General features: G+C 52.5%; 1 protein-coding gene across 1 annotated transcript; it reads left to right on the plus strand.

Moving 5' to 3' along the window:
* The first annotated feature begins 8,538 nt into the window (after positions 1–8,538).
* Mvd (mevalonate diphosphate decarboxylase) lies at positions 8,539–19,255 on the plus strand. Its single transcript, XM_052728493.1, has 10 exons — positions 8,539–8,809; positions 12,709–12,779; positions 13,230–13,344; positions 13,602–13,748; positions 14,697–14,896; positions 15,258–15,332; positions 15,814–16,032; positions 16,532–16,647; positions 17,797–17,905; positions 18,643–19,255. Exons 1-10 carry the CDS (start codon positions 8,737–8,739, stop codon positions 18,721–18,723), a joined length of 1,206 nt encoding a protein of 401 aa, XP_052584453.1. The 5' UTR covers positions 8,539–8,736; the 3' UTR covers positions 18,724–19,255.
* Positions 19,256–19,571: the final 316 nt, after the last annotated feature.

The following is a 19,571-nucleotide window of genomic DNA, read 5'->3' on the forward strand; positions in this document are numbered from 1 at the left end:
AGCGTCTGCACCTTACCCAGCCTTAAAGCTCCCAAGAATGTCACGCACGGCTGAACCTGGCCCTCGAACCCTTTTGAACTAATTTCCCATACTTGCTCCTTCAGGTGCATCCACACATCTCAAATGGATTTCCAAATCTGCAAAACACTCAGTGATTAGTGGGGTTACAAGGATAACCCTGGCAAAGCACTCTGAAAGCCCACTATAAGTGCTGGGTCATCACAGAAGTTCTCAGCTGATACAGTAAGGTCAAAGGTGAGCAAGGTCTAACAGCATGGGAAGATCCCACACATTAGAATCAATCGCTTCCTCCATAGATCAAGGTTGGGTACAGTTGTGTGGGTAGGAGGCACTAAATTAGCTCTCCACAGTCCTCAATCTCTGAGCCCTTGCGCCTCCATATGCTGAAGCTCCCCTCCCTGTGCAGCCTCGCTGTATCTCTCCACCCCTGATAAACCCAGTGGGGCTGGCTCAAGTTGCTCAGCTCTACCCAGGGCTGAGTGGCCCCACCCATGCCTTGCTCTCCCCTGCTCCTGGTTCCCTGGGTCTAAGAGGCTCTGCATCGTCGTTGGCACTGGCTGTAGTGCAGCTGTTGCCTCTGCATCCACCACATCTGGCTACTGGAGGAGGTCATGGCTGGGTAGACAGTCTTGACCTTATTGTAACTTTTTGCAAGAGGGACATGTACCCTGATTAGTCAGGGGATAGAATACCCACCCCTGGGACAGGCTTGCTCTTCTTCACCTGTATGATTTTATCACGATGCCTTTTGTAAACTGCTCCTCATGCTTCAGAGCCTTCCAGCAGCTTCTTAGTACAGAATTTGTCTTTTTGTCCATTTTTTTCCTTAGAACTCAAGCAAATCTGGACTCATTTGCTCCAAATAACCCAGACAGATCTCTTCCTCTAATTTGCTTCTCTCGTATCTCCTCTAGGCCACTCTCCCACTTCACTAACATTCTACCATACTAGCCTAAGACACTTCCCTTCTTCATAAAGATCCTACCCCACCAAGGGGCCATCAAAGACAGCAAAGCTCCAAGCCAGATTCAAGGTCCCTGCTGAGTCCAGTTCTTCCTTAAGTATCAGTGAACACTGTCCTCTCAGGCCATGTGTCCTGGGTACCATACACTGCTTCCCTCATATCTAGTTCCCGAAGTAGCACCTAACTCTATTCTCTACTGTCCTCCAGCCCCTGACATTCACGAGGACCCCCATGCCGATGGCCAAGGGTCTTAGTTAATGTTTCTGTTGCTGTGATAAAACACTATGACCAAAAGCAACTTGGGGAGGAAAGGGTTTATTTGGCTTGAGACGCCAAGGCAGGAACTCAAACCAGGCAGGAATTTGGAGGCAGGAGCTGATACAGAGACCTTGGAGGGGTGCTGCTTACTGGCTTTCTCCTTATAGCTTGCTCAGCCTGCTTGCTTATAAAACCCAGGACCACCAGCCCAGGGGTGGCCCCACCCACAATGAAATTGCCCGTCCCCCCATCAATTGCTAATTAAGAAAATGCCCATAGCCTGCTGGTGGTGGCAGTTCATGCCTTTAATCCCAGAACTCCAAAGGCAGAGGCAGGCGAATCTCTCTGAGTTTGAGGCCAGCCTGATGTATAGAGCGAGTTCCAGGGCTACACAGAGAGACTGTGTCTCAAAAAAGAAGAGGAGGAGGGGGAGAAGGAGGGGAAGGAATTGCTCCAGTGCCCTACAGGCTTGCCTGCCTTCAGCCCAATGCTTACGGAGGCATTTCCTCTACTGAGGTTCCCTCCTTTCTGATGACTGTAGCTTGTGTCAGGTTGACACAAAACTATCCCTAATGTCTCGTCTGAGCCAGCCCATCAGGGATGGATTCTTACTACCCTCTGCACTATATCCAAAAGGCACATTACCACAAGCCACATGGGATAGAGAGCCATGTCAAAATTCCCTCTTCAGATGCTCTACCCTTTTCTTTGTTGTTTTTAGTTTTTGGTTTGGGGATTTTTGTTTGTTTGGTTTTTTTTCTTTCTTTTTTTTTTTTGGTTTGGTTGGTTTTTTTTTTTTTTTTCAAGACAGGGTTTCTTTGTGTAGCCCTGGCTTTCCTGAAACTAACTCTGTAGACCAGGCTTGCCTCAGACTCACAGAGATCCACCTGCCTCTGCCTCCGAGTGTGAGATTAAAGGCGTGCGTCACTGCCGCCCAGCCATGCTCTACCCTCCAGCAGAACAGCTTCACCTGTGTCTCATCAACCGTCTCAGGGACAACACCGCTGTTCTCCCAGAACTCATCCTGGGTTTCATTGTATCCTGCCAGCTGGCTGTGCTGTGTGGCTAAAATTCTTCCCGAGGGGAAGACATAAACAATATCTACCCCCCACTCACTAAGGGTCCCTCTGACAAACTAAGGTAAAATCCCATCAAAGCTCACTCTGGGGAACTAAGGAGTTTATTTGTCTTACTGATGGTGCAGTGGGTGAGGGGTTACAGGCAGGAGAGCAGGTGAACTTAAAGCAGCCATACTGGAAGGTCTGCACCAGCATAGATGATGACCCCTGACCTCCACCCTGGCTGTGGATGTATAGATGGAGCCCCTCCCCTAGTCCTCCCACTTATACACTCCAGCCCCTCTCCAAGAGGTGAAGCCACATGCAAATCTGGCTGGATTGCGTACAACTGGTTGGAAGGAGTGGGTACGACTGGGACTGGGGTGGGGGGAGGAAGGCTCCATGATCTTTGGGAAGAAGGTCAAGTGTCACTCCTGAAGATGGTGGAAGTTTGGTTCAGAAGACAGTCCTTTACAACTGAAGGGCTGTGGAGAAGGAAGCAGGTCATGGCTACATAGGATGTGGGTGTGTCCTGCATCACCTATTGTGTGTATAAGAGCCATGGTGGCTAATTTTATGGTTTGTAATTGTTTTGGAGACAATGTTCCAATTATCCCAGGTTGGCCTCCAATTTGCTATATAGCTGAGGATGACCTTGAACTCTTAATCCTCCTGTCTCCACTTCCTAAGTGCTGGAATTACAGATGTGTATCAGCACACCTTGTTTATCCAGTGCTGGGGATGACATGCTAGGCAAGACCTCTAACCTAAGCTGGTATACATATTTGGCCACAATTTAAAAAAAATTGAAAGAATTCTTTGTGATACCCGGAGAGGACATGAAATTCACTCCAAGGTGTCTATGTAGGTGTGTTGGAATGAGCCATGTCTGTTTATTTGCTCCTTATCTGAGGCTGCTGGCATTTCCTGCGACACCCTGCATCCCAACACACGAATAGCATTTGCTCACTGGCCCCTTACAGGAAGTGTGGTTCATACCTGTTCTAAAGGTCATGTTGGGCTGTGGTCACAGAGTTCAAACAAAGAAGGGCCTGTAGAGGTCACCCAATGCAGGGGCTTGATGTGCCAGGGCCAAGTAACAAGGGCCAAAGCCCAGGCAAAGAACACACCGGGGGAGTGAGAGGCAGGGGTAGAGTCCTGCGGGCTGATGGCCAGGTACCAACCCAGAACACAGGAGGGATTAAGGACTTCTCTCCTGGCCTGGCCTAAGAAAGAAATTTTCTTCTCAAAGGAGGTTAAGGAAATTCCAGGCCAGGGTAGCCCCAATGTGTCTCCTTCCCTCTTTCCTTCCCTGCTGCTCACCCTAACCCCATCTTTCTTCCTCCCCATGTTCTGCCCAGGCTGCACCTCCGCTCTGGGTCCTTTCCGACTTTAGCTCCTCCTGAACACAGCGATGACACCTGGCAGCTAATAGCCACCTACTTGATGGGCTGTATGTGTTCAGCCCTGCACTGTGCTGTTTTTCACACAGGACCAGAACCCCTGGATGAAATCTGCCTCTCTCCTTGTCTCTCCAGTTGCCCAGGCCAACTGCTCTGGAAAGATGTTGACCTCTGAAAACTTACCTGGGGACCCGAGTTCAAAGGGACGGGAACAGGGACACAGAAATCCACAAACAGTATCCTCCCCTTTTAGGTAATTTTCAAAGGTTTTCTGTCCCCAGTGCCTGGCCCGGAGAAAGGCCTGTATGGAAATCACAGCTGCACTTTGGTCCCCTCTGCTGGCCTGTCCAGGCCAAGATCCAAGGTGCAGCAGATGGATGCGATGCTCAGCCTTGGGTGGATTTCCCTCCCAGCCCAGTATTGAGCTGGACTCCCCTCACATCTCTTTTCTCCAAAGGACCTTCCTTCCTGTGTCTCATACATGTGTATCCTTGACCTAACAATGAACCTCACACACATGACAGACACTATAACATTGATGAACAGAGAAATGACTTCCCATTGACGCTTAGCTTTAAGGCACACAGGGTTCCAGGATGATGTCAGACACTGAGGTCCTTCAGCCTGTGAGGCGATCTTGGCCTCTGTGCCTGATAACAACATACAAGGATTCCCGTGGGTGTAACTGTTCCTTCCAGACTGAAGCATTCTCTTCCATCTCTCCTTTCTTTAACTGAATGCTTTTATTTTGTAGAGACAGGGTCTCACTGTGTAGCCCCAGCTGGCCTTGAATTTGCTATGTAGACCAGGCTGGCCTTGAATTCACAAAGATCTACCTGTCCCTCTTCTTTTTTTTTTTTTTTTTTTTTTTTTTTTTTTTTTTTTTTTTTTTTTTTGGTTTTTCGAGACAGGGTTTCTCTGTGTAGCTTTGCCAAGTCTGGCCTCGAACTCACAGAGATCCACCTGGCTCTGCCTCCCGAGTGCTGGGATTAAAGGCGTGCGCCACCACCGCCCGGCCCCTCTTCTTTTTTTAAGGTTTTTTTTTTTTAATAAGGTTTTGTTTTGTTTTGTTTTTTTTTTTTTTTTTTTAAAGATTTATTTATTATGTATACAGTATTCTGTCTGCACATATCCCTGCAGGCCAGAGGAGGGCACCAGATCTCATTTCATTACAGATGGTTGTGAGCCACCATGTGGTTGCTGGGAATTGAACTCAGGACCTTTGGAAGAACAAGCAGTGCTCTTAACCTCTGAGCCATCTCTCCAGCCCCAAGGTTTTTTTTTTTTTTTTTTTTTAGTTTATTTATTTGTTTTTGGTTTTTTTTCGGAGACAGGGTTTCTCTGTGTAGCCCTGACTGTCCTGGAACTCACTCTGTAGACCAGGCTGGGCTTGAACTCAGAGATCCGACTCCTCTGCCTCCTGAGTGCTGGGATTAAAGGCTGCTGGAACTGGAGTTACAGACAGGTGTGAACTACCTTGAGGGTGCTGGGAATCAAACCCAGGTCCTCTGCAAGAGTACTTTAACTACTGAGCTCTCTCTCCAGCCCATGGCGCACGCCTTTAATCCCAGCATTTGAGAGAGAGAAGCAGGTGGATCTCTGTGAATTCAAGACGAGCCTGGTCTACATCACAAGATGCAAGCCAGACATGAACATGTAAGACCAAAACTCCAGAAAAAAATAAGAATTTTTTGAATGCTAGGCAATCACTCTACCAACTGAACCACATCCATGGCCCCACAGGAGAGTTCCACATCAGCTCAACCTTTTGTGATGGTTTCAGACAAAAACAGACTCAGGGAAAGTTGTAGGCAGGACTCAAGGTGCACTTCCACCATCCGGCAGGTTATCTTATTTTTAAGTATGTGTGTGTGTACAGGTGCACATGTGCATACTGGTGCCCACAGCATCCAGAAGTGGTTATTAGATACTGTGGAGCTGGAGTTACAGGCACTTGTGAGCCACCCCATGTGGGTGCTGGGCACTGAACTCAGGGCCTTTGCAAAGGCAGTACATGCTCCTAACCACTGAGCTACCTCTACAACCAGAAACATTCTCTTCTATCAGGCAGTGACGGTGCAGGCTATATATGAGTTCAAAGTCAACAGCTGGGTTATAGTCAACAGTTGACTTTGTCTCAACACGTAAAGACGGGGCTGGATAAATGGCTTCCTCTATGCCCAATGTACATCGGCTGAAGGGAAGTCTGCCTGCCACTTTCCCCGAGTCTGATTTTTGTCTGACCATCACAAAAGGTTGAGCTGGTGTGGAACTCTCCTGTGGGGCTATGGATGTGGTTCAGTTGGTAGAGTGATTGCCTAGCGTGCAGAACACTCTTGATTTTATTCTGCAGCTTTGGTCTTACATACCCATGTCTGGCCTGCAACTTGTGATGAACTCACAGAGATCCATCTGCTTCTCTCTCTCAAATGCTGGGATTAAAGCCTGGCACCATTGGCTGGAGAGATAGCTCAGTAGTTAAAAGAGTACTTAGTACAGAGGGCCTGGGGTTGAGTCCTAGCACCTTTAAGGAGGCTCACACCTGTCTGTAACTCCAGTTCCAGGAGATCCATTTCTTTCTTTTTTTTTTTTTTTGGTTTTTCGAGACAGGGTTTCTCCGTGTAATTTTGGTGCCTGTCCTGGATCTATCTCACTCTGTAGATGAACTCACAGAGACCCGCCTGGCTCTGCCTCCCTAGTGCTGGTATTAAAGGCGTGCGCCACCGCAGCCTGGCCAGAAGATCCATTTCTTCAGCTCTATTACTTCCTCTCTCTTCCCCCTTCTTAGATTTATGTATTTATTTTGTTTGTGTGGGCATGTACATGCTGTGGCACACATGTGGAAGTCCGAGGACAATTTACAGGAGTCAGTTCTATCTCTCTCTCTCTCTTTTCTTTTGGTTTATTTGAGACAGGGTTTCTCTGTGTAACAGCCCTGGCTGTCCTGGAACTCACTCTATAGACCAGGCTGGCCTCGAACTCAGAGATCTGCCTGCCTCTGCCTCCCAAGTGCTGGGATTTAAAGCATGTGCCACCGCCGCCTGGCCAATTCTTTCTACTGTGTGGCCTGGCTGTGCTCATTGGCTCTATGCCATGTCATAGTATGATTGTAAACAGTAGAACAGGTGAGGTGCCCAGGAACCCAGGTTTTTGTTCAGCTCAGAGTCTAACACGGAGGCTCTGTGGAAGCCCTTCACTTCCTCATCACAAGAAGGGCAGGTGCAGATTACTAAGGGGCATGGTGCCCTCTCCACCCTCGTTGCGAGGTAACTCAGTGAAGGCACCGAGACTGTTTTCCCCCTGGAGCAACCAGACAGCACCTTTGGAGAAGTCTTGGGGGCTATTTTTGTGAAGCAGGAAAGTGATTGCAAGAGAAACTGAAAATAAGAGCCATCTGACGTACAGCAAGGAAACAACGGTGCGATCCCACAGGTAGATGTCACTCCGGTGTGACAGGCTGTCCACCGTGTTGCTGAAGGCCTGCTCACACTCTCGTGGAGAGAGGCGAACAATCAATTCAGCTTCCAAGACGGCAGCGTGCCAACAGCTATCAGCACTGCCCCAGGCACACAGCTGCCTGGCTGGGCCATCCACTTCCAGGAATCTTCCTACAGAAGCGCACTTGCACAAAATGCAAGGGCCACACTGTGCATGGCTTCAGGCGGGAGGCAGTTGGGATAAATTTCAGTCTAGACCAACAAGGAAGCTGTTTTGGTGTGGAGCTGAAAATTGTTCAAGAAACACACAAGTGGAAAAAGCAAGATGGAGGAAGAGCAGTTCCCTTTCATTGTGTATAAAACGTCAACCAAAGGCTGTTAAAGAATCGGTACCATCTACACACCTGGAGACAGAACTGGTGGCCTGGGTATTTCATATCGTGTACTCTCACATCTTCTGAAGTCTGAGCCGTTCAAAATCCAGGAATTTTAAGAGATGGGGGAACTGGGAAGTTGTATCTGTTTCTGTTGGAGAATGAATGGAAAGTTCTGGAAAGTGGTGATGGCTGTACCAACTGAAGATACTAAATGGCACTTAAAAATGATACTAAACTGTAACTTAAAAACATAAAGGTTAAACGGCAAGATTTTTGCTATGCACATTTTGGCATAATAAAAATGAAATAAAAATAAAAGAAGCCAGGTGGTGGTGGCGCACGCCTTTAGTCCCAGCACTCAGGAGACAGAGGCAGGCGGATCTCTATGAGTTCGAGGCCAGCATGGTCTACAGAGTGAGTTCCAGGGCAGCCAGAGCTACACAGGGAAACCCTTTATCGAAAAATAAAACAACAACAACAAAACACAGAAATGTGTTAATCCATTTCAGCTACGAAAAGTGACAAAATTCTTGCTTGTGTAGAGCCTGGGAAAGAGGACAGCATTTGAAAACGCCCATCTCGAATGCAGCATATCCACCTGCAGCCTGACACCTCAGGCAAGCTGGATGGCCCAGACAGGTTGTAGGACCCCAAACTGTGGGAGCAGGAGACTCAAGATTGTGCGTACAAGAGAAGCCAGATTGTGGATACAGAAGACTCCAGGATGCGGGGCTCTGGCATGACCCTGGGCTGCGGATCAGGGAATCCCTCCCGAAGCGCGGTGTAGTGCGTTGTGTGTGCAGCGGAGAGGCTGGATGCACGTCCTTCTTGAGCTCCACAGTTCCAGCGGCAGATGGCTCCATGGTCCCGACAGTCACTCCGAGGATGCCGGGGTGCAGGTGCCGGAAGGAGGCCTCCTGCGCTTGCGCAAATTCCACCTATGCACAAGGCGCAAGCGCAGCTTCCACTCCCTGAGCAGACTCCGCCCCTCACTGGCGGCCACGAGTTTAGAGGCACTGGGGGCGGGCTCAGGGTCGGCCGCACATCATTCGATTCTGTCCATTGGCTAAAAAGTGGATCATGGGCTCGGCCCACAGCCTATTGGACGGCACGGGAGCAACCCGGCCCATGGGCCAATCATATGGCAGCGCGTGAGATTGTAGACACCGGTCGGAGACCGGTGCTGGGCTCTACAGGTTTGACTCTAGCCTCTCGGCCATGGCCTCGGAGAAGCCTCAGGACCTAGTCGTCACCTGCACCGCTCCGGTCAACATCGCGGTTATCAAGTACTGTGAGTGCTGGAGTCAGGGGTCACCTCGGCTAGCATCGGGGCGTAGGGCTGGAGGCTGGAGTTACCGTGACTGGAACCAGGAGCCCCTGGGCTGGAGGGCCGGGTTCCAGAGTAGCTGGGCTGGAGAACGGGATCATTCAGGCTGGGATGGGGAGTGGGGGTGGTTGGGGCACAGGACTGGAGAGGTAGGTCACCACCACCGGGATCGATGGGCACAGTGCTGGAGACGGGAGTTACTGCACCCAGGGTTGGGGGGTCGGAGACCGGATCACAGCGGCCAGGATCGATGGGCAAAGGGCTGTAGATGAGGGTCACTGCTGCCGGGATTCAGGGTCCCAGGGCTGGAGGGGAAAGGCCCATGGCCCAGATCTATAGAAGCTGGGCCAGAGACGGCTGGGACGGGGGAGAGGCTCAGGGCGGAAGGGGGCGTCACCACACCCGGGATCAACCGGCGCTGGGCTGGAGATGGGATCATCGCAGCAGGGATCGGAGATCCCGGGGCTGGAGATGGGGAGTATCATCACGGCGGTGATAGGGGACTCAGGACTGGAGAGGGGTACACCACTGCAGGTCTGGGATGGTGAAATGAAGGCTTTTCGCTGCTAAGGAGGGGCGGGGCTCTCGGTGGCCAGCCTCAGCCTCACATGCTATGTACTCCTGGTCTGGCCTCGACTGTCACTCCTGAAGCTCTGCTACTGACGTAGGTGCTGCTGCTGCTGTGAGGAGCAGCTTCTTGCTCTTCCCCCTTCCCTGGTGACCCCTGTAAACTAAGGAGGGATCGCAGGGAGCCGCGCCCCTCACTCTAACCGCACACCTGCTCTTCTTCCTTGCACGGTGGTCGTTTAGAACGGGTCTTGTAAGTGGATCCACACAGCCTGTAGAGTCTTGAGTTTGGCTCATTTTCACCCAGCATACTTCTCTGGAAGCTTATCCGGGTGCATGCAGCGAGGGTTCATTGCCCACTGGTGCTGGGCCCTAGTCCACAGCATAAGCAACCCCACGGGGCTCTGCTACCAGTGAAGCTGCTACCCACGTTCATGGGCAGATGTTTGTGTGAACTTTCATCCTTGGGAGGAAGAAGGCCCTGGAGAGCCTCTGGAAGAATGAATGGCAATTGTTCTTTATTCTGTTAAGGAACTGTGGGTTCCCCGGGGTGACATACCATCATGCGTTCCCACTGGTGGTACACAGGCCGTCTTGATTTCCATGTTCTAGTGCCCATTTCAGTGGAGTGCCCATTTTTCACTTTAGTCTGTCTGGCAGGTAAGCCAACAGCTCAGCGTGGTTTCAGCCTCCATTTCCTGATGGCCGCTGGTATGGACTATCCTTCCCTTGAGCCTGTTCTATCCCACCCCCATGCCTTTGGTTTTGGTTTTTGTTGTCTTGTTTTTTGAGACAGGGTTTCTCTGTGTGGCCCTGGCTGTCTTGGATCTTGCTCTGTAGACCAGGCTGGCCTGGAACTCACAGAGATCAGCCGGCCTCAGCCTCCTAAGTGCTGGGATTAAAGGTGTGTGTTGATCTTGTGTTCTGCAGTGTTGCTGAACAGACTCTTTCCTTCTGAGAACTTTTGCAGGTTCTTTGAGATTTTTCTTTGTAGACAAACAAGCCTTCTGCCGCTGGGAGTAGCTTTCTTTAGTTTCTGCCTTAGTACCTGGGTGTCTTGTGTTTCTTTTCTTGCCTGATTACAATTGGTGAACGACACTGTCAGGTAAGAGGATGGGGCTGTTGGCAGTGGACATTCTTGCCTTGGTCCATGAAAGTATCTTTACAGTTTCTAGCCCAGTCTGGGCCACATAACTAGACTCTGTCTTAACAACAAAAAAGGGCCCTCATCTTTTCCAATTTTTTTCTGACAATTCTTCCCTAAAACAAATGGCTGTGATTTTATCAAATATCTTTTCTGTTGATAAGATCACATGATCTTGGCTGGGTGGTGGAGCATACCTTTAATCCCAGCACTCAGGAGGCAGAGGCAGAGGCAGAGGCAGAGGCAGAGGCAGGCGGATCTCTGTGAGTTCAAGGCCCGCCTGGTCTACAGAGCAAGATCCAGGACAGCCAAGGCTACACAGAGAAACCCTGTTGTAAAAAACAAAACAAAACAAAAGATCACATGATCTTGGGTTGGGCCTGTAGCTCAGTGGTCTAGCACTTGCTTAGCATGTATGAGAGACCCTAGGTTCAAGACCCAGAACCTCAAAAACAAACAAGGGGCCCCCGGGAGGAGTTGGAGGGGGAATGAAGGGTGGAAATAATTAAAATACATTGGATACATGTGTGCAATTTTCGAAGAATAAATACAGCATTCTTTTCAAATGCATGCTATTTTTCTTCTGCATGTTGCTGTGTGGGATGCTTTGCGGTTGCCTGGTGTTTGGATGTCAATCATGTTCCGGCTGGCTGGGTTTTCCCTCCATCTGTTCATTTTAAGTTCACCCCTGAGCTTTTGTTTCAGTTCCCAGCCGTTCAGGTTTCCATTTCCTTCTTTGTCTTCTCTGCAGAGAAGATAAAGATCTATCTTACTCACTTCTGGCTGCTGCTTGAAGCGTTTTCATGGTGGCTGCTTTAAAACCTTTGACAGCAGTCGGCATGGCAACCTCTGACACTTCAGAGTTAGTGTCTTCTGTTATTTTCTCAGTTTGAGAACCTCCCTTTTGGTAGGACGAATGGTTTTGGGTGAGATCTAATGGTTTTCTGTTGTGTTCTGAGACTCAAGTCCTATTAAAACCTTTAGCAGGTGGTTTCATTTCTCTTCTGGCAGATAGAGGGGTTCCACCCACATTGTGTGGCACTTGTTTCTGTGGGGCTCTGTAGGGTTCCTGCAGGAGCCGTCAGGCCTCCTCTGGAAACCCCCCAGCAAGGCTGGAAGAGGCACCTGTTCAAACAGCCCTGTAGATAAAGTCCAGGCTGCCCGCTGAGCTGAAAGGGGCAACCCGCCACACCTTCTGGGCGGAAAGGATGGCGCTCCCATCTAGCCAGGCGCCCAGGGCCTTGGGAAGAGGGCGAGGCTGGAGCAAGCTGTGGCAAAAAGTTTGCCTCAGTCAGCTGCCCTTTGCCGGTCTCCTTGATGCTATGCAAGGGTTGCTGGCCTGAGACCGGTGGGCAGAAAGAAACCCAGGTGGTGCACCCAAAGCCGGGCACCCTAGCTGTGCGTGGAGCCGAGGGCCCAGGGTCTTCCTTCCTCCCTCAGGGACCTCCTGCTGGCTTGTGCAGGACATCTGGGCTTCAGTCTTAGGGGCTAGGACATCAGCTCCATCTTTCTCAAAGCAGCCTCATGACTCCAGGAGAGCTGCCTGTCTGCAGATGTCTGTAGATGGTGAAGGATGGAAAGATTCACCTGCCCAATGTTAGTTTTTTATTATCTTCTGCCGAAACGTCCCAAATTAACCGAGCACGTGCGGATGCTCAGCAAAGACGTGATACCACCAGCTAAGTTCTGTGAGTGTTGTCGGGTAGTATTTCCTCTGGCTTTCTGGAGAGTTGACTGTGCTTGCTGTAATAGGTGGGGCTTGGCGTACTGGACAGAGAGGGACCATTCTGATTGGTGCCATCTGAGACATGCGGGACCTGGGCTCCTCTGGGTGACAAGCAGGTGGAAGTGTAGACCACTAGCCACACAAGCACGTGATACCTAGCAGATGCCCACCTCTGTGTCTGTGGAATCAAAGAACGAGGGAAGAAGGATGAGGCAGAGGTGGGCTGGCCTCCAGCTGTGCTCTGGGACCTGAGCTCTGAGTCTGCCTCCAACCTAGGAGGTGTTCCTGACGTGGGGGGGGGGGGGGGGGGACAGCCAGTGCAATGAGAACAAGATGGCGGTGGGGGGCTGCTACAGAGGGGTGGGGGCAGCTGTGGGGAGTGCCAGTGGGGTGCCGGGGACTCACTGGCTTGTATTGTTGTTGCAGGGGGGAAGCGAGATGAAGCACTGATCCTGCCCATCAACTCCTCACTGAGTGTCACTCTGCATCAGGACCAGGTGACTGTGCACGACACAGACACTGAGCTCTGATGGCTAGAATGGGGTGGCTTCTACGGGAACCATAACCAGCCTGCGTCCATCTCATTCCTTGTGGACTGCCCAGCACACAGTCCCCTTGTCTCCTCATCCACACACAAATTCCCAATGCCACAGGGCCGGTTTTATAGCAGGTTCCTTTACTCAAGACGGATCCGGTACCCTTGGTTCTGCTGTGGGTAAGACAGACCCCGCATAGTGAAGGCCAGGCCAGTGTGGCCAGCCTGAGGGGCCTGCCGACTTCCCTGCTACTTAGCCAGGTCTGACCTCGGTGGCCCCCTGACCTTCCACATACTTGTCCCAGCCCAGGTGGACAACCATACTAGCTAGAGGTAGGAAAGGCCTCCTGGGCAGAAAGGGATGCTTTGTGGGCAATGGTCCTCAGCACTGGCCCCTGTTCTTCCTTCCCAGTTAAAAACCATCACAACCGCTGCCATCAGCAAGGACTTCACAGAGGACCGCATCTGGCTGAATGGCCACGAGGAGGATGTGGGGCAGCCACGGCTCCAGGCCTGCCTGAGGGAGAGTGAGTTGGGATGACGGCCGCTCCTGCTGTGCCCTTGAGGATGCTGAGTGCCCACAGGAAGCTTCTAGTGGCAGACAGAGAGGGGCTGAGGCTGGAGCACCCCAGGAGGACGTCCATGTGGGAAGTCTGGGAGTTTCTGCCTCACAGATTTCAGCCATACTCTCCCCACTCCCAGCCCCAGGCAGATGAGGTGGCAGGGGTAGGTCCAGTGGGTCAGTCAAGTGGCAAGACCACTCACCAGGGCCTCTCCCCTGCAGTTCGCCGCCTGGCTCGGAAGCGGAGGAGTGCAGGGGACGGGGATGCACTTCCCCTCAGCCTCAGCTATAAGGTGCATGTGGCCTCCGAGAACAACTTCCCCACGGCTGCAGGCCTGGCATCCTCAGCAGCGGGCTATGCCTGCCTAGGTGGGTACTCACAGGACCCGGGGGACCCAGGGTTCTGCTTTGTAGTAGTAGGGGGTTCTCTGACCAGTCAGCACCCAGGGCTCCCATTGTTGGGGCTTGCTGTAAGTGGGCCCTGAGTTTGCCCTTTCCCAGGATGCATTGACCACCAGACCCTCTCTGCACTCGGGCGAGGGCCCTCTAACTCCCAAGTGACACAAGTGACTGAAGCCACCCGAAGGTCGAAAATACCTGGAGGTGGGGGTGGGGCGGGGGGGGGACGACAAGCAGTTCAGGAGTCTTGGCCCAGCTTCAGGCACAGCTGCACTCTGGCTGTCTGGTCCTGTTGTCAGGAACACTCTGACCCATCAGTTTCATCCCTGCTTTCTTCATTGGGGTCCCTGTACATGACACCCCCATCCCTGGCACAGGCAGTCCTCATGATGGTGAGCTCAGGCCACCCTTATCCCTTAGCTCCAGGGGTGATAGCTTCCTGGTCCAGCTGGCTCCTGCGTCATCCTGAAGTGGACACAGGGTCACCTTCTGGAGATTGCTAGACTCAGAGAAGGCCTCGTGCCGATGAGCAGCAAGCTTGCCTCACCGCCTGCTAGGCTGTCTTCCCCCAGAGCTACCTTTCTCTTCCTGGAGACACATTACTCAGGCTTTCACCTTGGTCCCTGCTCCTGGTGGCCTTCTGAATGCCACCCCTTCCCTTAGTGTTCCACTTGGGTGCAGCTCCTCAAAGAAACTTCCCAGCCCCGGTCCTGAGGTGGTTTATGAGACCGACTACGTTTCCAAACTCAATGCTGAGTGAAGCGATGTGGAGCTGGGAGATGCCAGCCCAGATGCCAGAGCCCCTGCTCTGCCTCCTCAGAACCTCATTTCCAATGCAGTGGGGAGCACCTAGCAGAGCTGGACTGTGTGGCACATAAACTTTCACCCTGCCTCCGTTTCTCTTTCCTGTGCCTTCAGCCTATACCTTGGCCCGGGTCTATGGGGTTGAGGGGGACCTCTCTGAAGTGGCCCGGCGGGGCTCAGGCAGCGCATGCCGCAGTCTTTATGGGGGCTTCGTGGAGTGGCAGATGGGGGAGCAGGCAGATGGAAAGGACAGCATCGCCCGGCAGATAGCCCCAGAGTGGCACTGGCCCCAACTCCGAGTCCTCATCCTTGTGGTAAGTGGATGGACGTGCAGCCAGTGGGAAAATGGCTGTTTAGCCGGGGCTGGGCCAAGAATGGAAGGACCATATTTATCTGAGATTCGCCGGGATCCTAGGCCAGCAGAGGCTAGACAATCGACCAAGGCTGTTGGTGGTAGGTGGTAGGATCAGGAGTGACTCCCACATGGCAGGGCTGTGCCCCTTCCCGTGATGTGGCTAGACCCAGACCCACTTTTCCATGATGTGGCTAGACCAGGACCCACATCACCCCTCCCTGACCAGGAGCCTGGGGTTGGTTTGGTAGAGGGCAGGGCCAAGTGATAGGGCTGTGCTTTGGGTCCCCTGTGGCTCAGGCCCAGTGCCATCTCCCATTCAGGTGAGTGCTGAGAAGAAGCAGATGGGCAGCACTGTGGGCATGCAGACCAGTGTGGAGACCAGTACCCTGCTCAAGGTAGGGCCTGCTGGGGAGGGTGGAGACCAGAGCCCTGCTCCAGGTCAGGTCTGTTGGGGAGGGTGGAGACCAGAGCCCTGCTCCAGGTCAGGCCTGCTGGGGAGGGTAGAGACCAGAGCCCTGCTCCAGGTCAGGCCTGCTGGGGAGGGTAGAGACCAGAGCCCTGCTCCAGGTCAGGTCTGTTGGGGAGGGTAGAGACCAGAGCCCTGCTCCAGGTCAGGTCTGTTGGGGAGGGTGGAGACCAGAGCCCTGCTCCAGGTCAGGCCTGCTGGGGAGGGTGGAGACCAGAGCCCTGCTCCAGGTCGGGCCTGCTGGGGAGGGTGGAGACCAGAGCCCTGCTCCAGGTGAGTCTCCATTGGGGAGAATGAAGTGTACTACTCAAGCTAGGGCTCCCCTGGTCAGGGGAAGGCTCTGGAGTCTTTGCCCAGACCTACTGGCAGAGTATTGTACCCGCTCACTCGCTCACTCGCTCACTTTGCAGTTCCGGGCTGAGTCTGTCGTGCCTGAGCGCATGAAGGAGATGACCCGCTGCATCCGAGAGCGGGACTTCCAGGCCTTTGCCCAGCTGACCATGAAGGACAGCAACCAGTTTCATGCCACCTGCCTTGACACCTTCCCGCCCATCTCCTACCTCAATGACACCTCCAGGCGCATCATCCAGCTAGTGCACCGCTTTAACACACACCACGGGCAGACAAAGGTGACGGACGGGGGGATGCAGTCAAGCAGAGCGTCCAGCTGCAAGGAGCATGGACGACAGTGGGGGTGTGGTATACGTGGGCAGACAAAGGTGACGGACGGGGGGGATGCAGTCAAGCAGAGCGTCCAGCTGCAAGGAGCATGGACGACAGTGGGGTGTGGTATACATGGGCAGACAAAAGTTGTAGAAGTGGGCGGGGCTGTGAGTGTCCTCCAGGATGGGCCTCAAGACCATGGCAGACACGGCCCAGACAAGCTCCACCCCGCAGTTCTGGTTTGTTCTGTGTTTTGTGTCTTGTCTAATACACACTAGCTGTATGACCCACACAGGTCACAGCTCCAGGCAGAGGTGACTCACACTGGTGTGTTTAACTGATACCACACCCTGGTTTGGTTACATGGGCCCCTATTCAACTGTGGGAGACCCTAGGTCCCCCAGCAGGTAGAGGGACAGAGTTAAGGGTGCTGAGTGAACAGCTGGGGTGCACTTTGGGTTCCAGGTGGCGTACACATTTGATGCGGGCCCCAATGCTGTGATCTTCACCCTGGATGACACTGTGGCTGAGTTTGTGGCAGCTGTGAGGCACAGCTTTCCCCCTGCAACAAATGGGGACAAGTGAGTGTGTGTTCCTCGTCCCTGCCTTGAGAGGCCCAGAACATTCTGCTAGGACCAAATGGTGGTTATACTACTCAGCCAGGAGATCTCAGGTGCGGACTGTCCTCCTGCAGGGACACAGCCATGGCACATGGCCACATCGACAGTCTCTCCTGATAGCCACACAGGCTGCGGATGTGTCAATAAATACCATATTCCCCTCCTAAGAAATGACATTTCAGCTAGGTGAGGTGGCCCTTACCTGGAGTACCAGTGCTAGGAGGTGAATTCAAAGCCAGCCTGGGCTATAGTATGAGACCCTATATCAAAAAGTTGATTTTTTTTTTTAAGGGCAAGAAATAATATCCCTGGAAGGTCAGGGGCCCTCCCTCAGCAAAGGTCAACTTTGCTGTTTAAAAAAACAACTTTGGGCCAGGCGGTGGTGGCGCACGCCTTTAATCCCAGCACTCGGGAGGCAGAGGCAGGCGGATCTCTGTGAGTTCGAGGCCAGCCTGGTCTACAGAGCGAGATCCAGGAAAGGCGCCAAAACTACACAGAGAAACCCTGTCTTGAAAAACCAAAAAAAAAAAAAAAAAAAAAAAAAAAAACTTTGCTTAAAAACATTTTAGGCTGAGTATTTTGCCTATGCGAATGTCAGTACACCATATGTGTGCAGTATCCTTGGAGGCCAGAAGAGGGTGTCAGTCTCCTGGAACTGGAGTTACAGATGGTTGTGAGCTGCCATGTGGGTGCTGGGACCCTAACCCCCGTCCTCTGCAAGAGCAACAAGTGTTCTCAACCACTGAGCCTCCTCTCCAGCCCGGACCTGAGTTTTATCAGGAAAGGAATCAGGCGTTCTGATGGGTGTGTGAAATATCTGATACTATGAAGCACAGGATTCGAGCACAGCCCCGGTTTCTTCCTTACTGAACAGGGTTGAGCCTGTGCATGTGGTCCCCGGTCTCTTCATGGCTCAGCTCTGTCTCCCGGGACTGGTCTGACTGCTCTGTGCATTCATAATGCTCTCATCCCTAAAAGAAACCTCCCTCCTAGCAGACCCTGCCCTCCTTCCGCCCTTACCATCCACAGGGAGCCCGCCATCTCTGAAGAGCTGGCCATCTGGGCCTTCCACGAACAGCATCCTGAGCACACTTCTGCTTTCTTTCCCAGGTTCCTAAAGGGGCTGCCAGTGACGCCTGTTCTTCTCTCTGATGAGCTGAAAGCGGCACTGGCTATGGAGCCCAGCCCTGGAGCTATCCAGTACATCATTGCCACTCAGGTGAGGCCCAATCAATACATGGCAGACACCTCCTTATCTGCTCCCTCCCTCCACTGTGTCTCAGACAGGAAGCAGAAGCCAACATCAGCCATGGTACAGAAGTAGCCACATGCTGTTTGTTAGACTCAGCGTCATCAGACACTCATTTTCTCTCAGTGGTCATTTGGGGATAAGTTGAAGTATAGGAGAGTGGGGGCGTTTGGGATGAGAAGGTTAGTAACTCGGGACCAAGAGAAACCAGGAAGATAAAAAGTGGTTACTTGGGCTGGAGAGATGGCTCAGCCATTAAAGGCTAGGCTCACAACCAAAAATATAAGAGTTCCGTTCCCAGCACCCACGGCTGTCTCGCCAGCCAAAAAAAAAAAAAAAAGTGGTTACTTTTATCACCAGCATAGGTAGGTGTTGGGGTCCCTAAGACTCCGCTCAGGGTGTTCCCTAACACAAGCAGGCCAGCATCCCTGTATCTCCTCATCCTGCTCAAAGAGGCTCACTCTAAATCCCTGCTTTCTACACCAACCATGTGCTGAGGGTCACAGAGATCCCCAGGATCTGGCCCAGCCAGGGTAAGGGCCACCTAGCAGCTCAGCTGGCTTAGCGTGGACAAGCTGGTGTAGATTTACCAGGAAGGACCCCCCCCAATCTAATCCTATTTTAGAGTCTCTAGTTTGTAAAGTCCCTGGAGCAGTGGGTAGGGCTACCGCTGTTACCCATGACTAGACACTGTTTTTCTTCCCCAGGTTGGACCAGGGCCTCAAGTCCTAGACAACTCACACGCTCATCTTCTAGGCCCAGATGGCCTGCCCCAACAGGACCCCTGACCTCTTCCATGCCCAATCCCTCGTACCATTGGAGAAAGGGTTGCTCACTGGGACTAGGGAGCTGGTGTACTGACTGGCCATGCCTGCGGGGTTGCTTGGTAATAATGCTGGACTGGAGGACCATGAGTGGTGATGAGCATCTGTCCAGGCAGCCGTGGTGGTAGGGATCCCCTTTCAAGTGCCTCATATTCCCTGCTGGTTTCTGAAGGGCTTGCTGAAACACTCCGTGGACCTTTCTGTATTCCAGACAGGAGCTCATTAGGGAAGGGGCCTCCCATTGAAGAGGCTCCTAGGGCCTCAGTAACAAGCTAAGCTTGGAGAATGATGGCTAGCCTCTGCTGAGACTCAGGCTCCTCAACTCAGGCCACACCATGGATGGAATATTTCTTTATAAAGACCAGTGCCCCCTCCTCTTGAGGGTAGAGGCTGTTAAGCCCCCAGGGTGGGGTCCACTGTGGGTGTGGGTGCCTCATGAAGGTGCAGGTAATGGATCTGATGGCCCCAGGAATAAAGTGTGCTGCTGCTGCCTGCCTGCCTTGGCTCCGCTTTCTCTTTGTAAACCAGCTTTCTAGGGTCCGCGATCTACAGTTCAGTGACGGCTCAGGTCCCTACCTACCACTGAGTTCCATCTTGTTTATGTAGCGGAGAGGTGGGGCCTGAAGTAGGTTCTGCTAGGATTGCTTGTCATTGCCCACCAGCCAGCCCCAGCCACTGTGCCCTCCTGTGAGTCTCCTGCCTCCTTGTCACCCTATGCCATACCCCAACATACATGCCGCTGCTGCTGAGCTGCTCTGGGCCAGAGACAACAGAGCAATAGTGTTCAGCTGTGCCCTGCTTTCTGGGTTTTC

The sequence above is a fragment of the Peromyscus californicus genome, unplaced genomic scaffold (assembly GCF_007827085.1).
Source record: "Peromyscus californicus insignis strain IS unplaced genomic scaffold, ASM782708v3 Scaffold_8__1_contigs__length_139910024, whole genome shotgun sequence".
Lineage (NCBI taxonomy): Eukaryota > Metazoa > Chordata > Mammalia > Rodentia > Cricetidae > Peromyscus > Peromyscus californicus.

Bases quoted from the DNA above. Each gene is read 5' to 3' on its own strand.
- Mvd (XM_052728493.1), top strand. From the start codon at position 8,737: ATGGCCTCGGAGAAGCCTCAGGACCTAGTCGTCACCTGCACCGCTCCG. The intron at 13,345-13,601 runs GTGAGTTGGGAT...TCTCCCCTGCAG, and splicing joins CCAGGCCTGCCTGAGGGAGA to TTCGCCGCCTGGCTCGGAAG. The intron at 17,906-18,642 runs GTGAGGCCCAAT...TTTCTTCCCCAG, and splicing joins AGTACATCATTGCCACTCAG to GTTGGACCAGGGCCTCAAGT.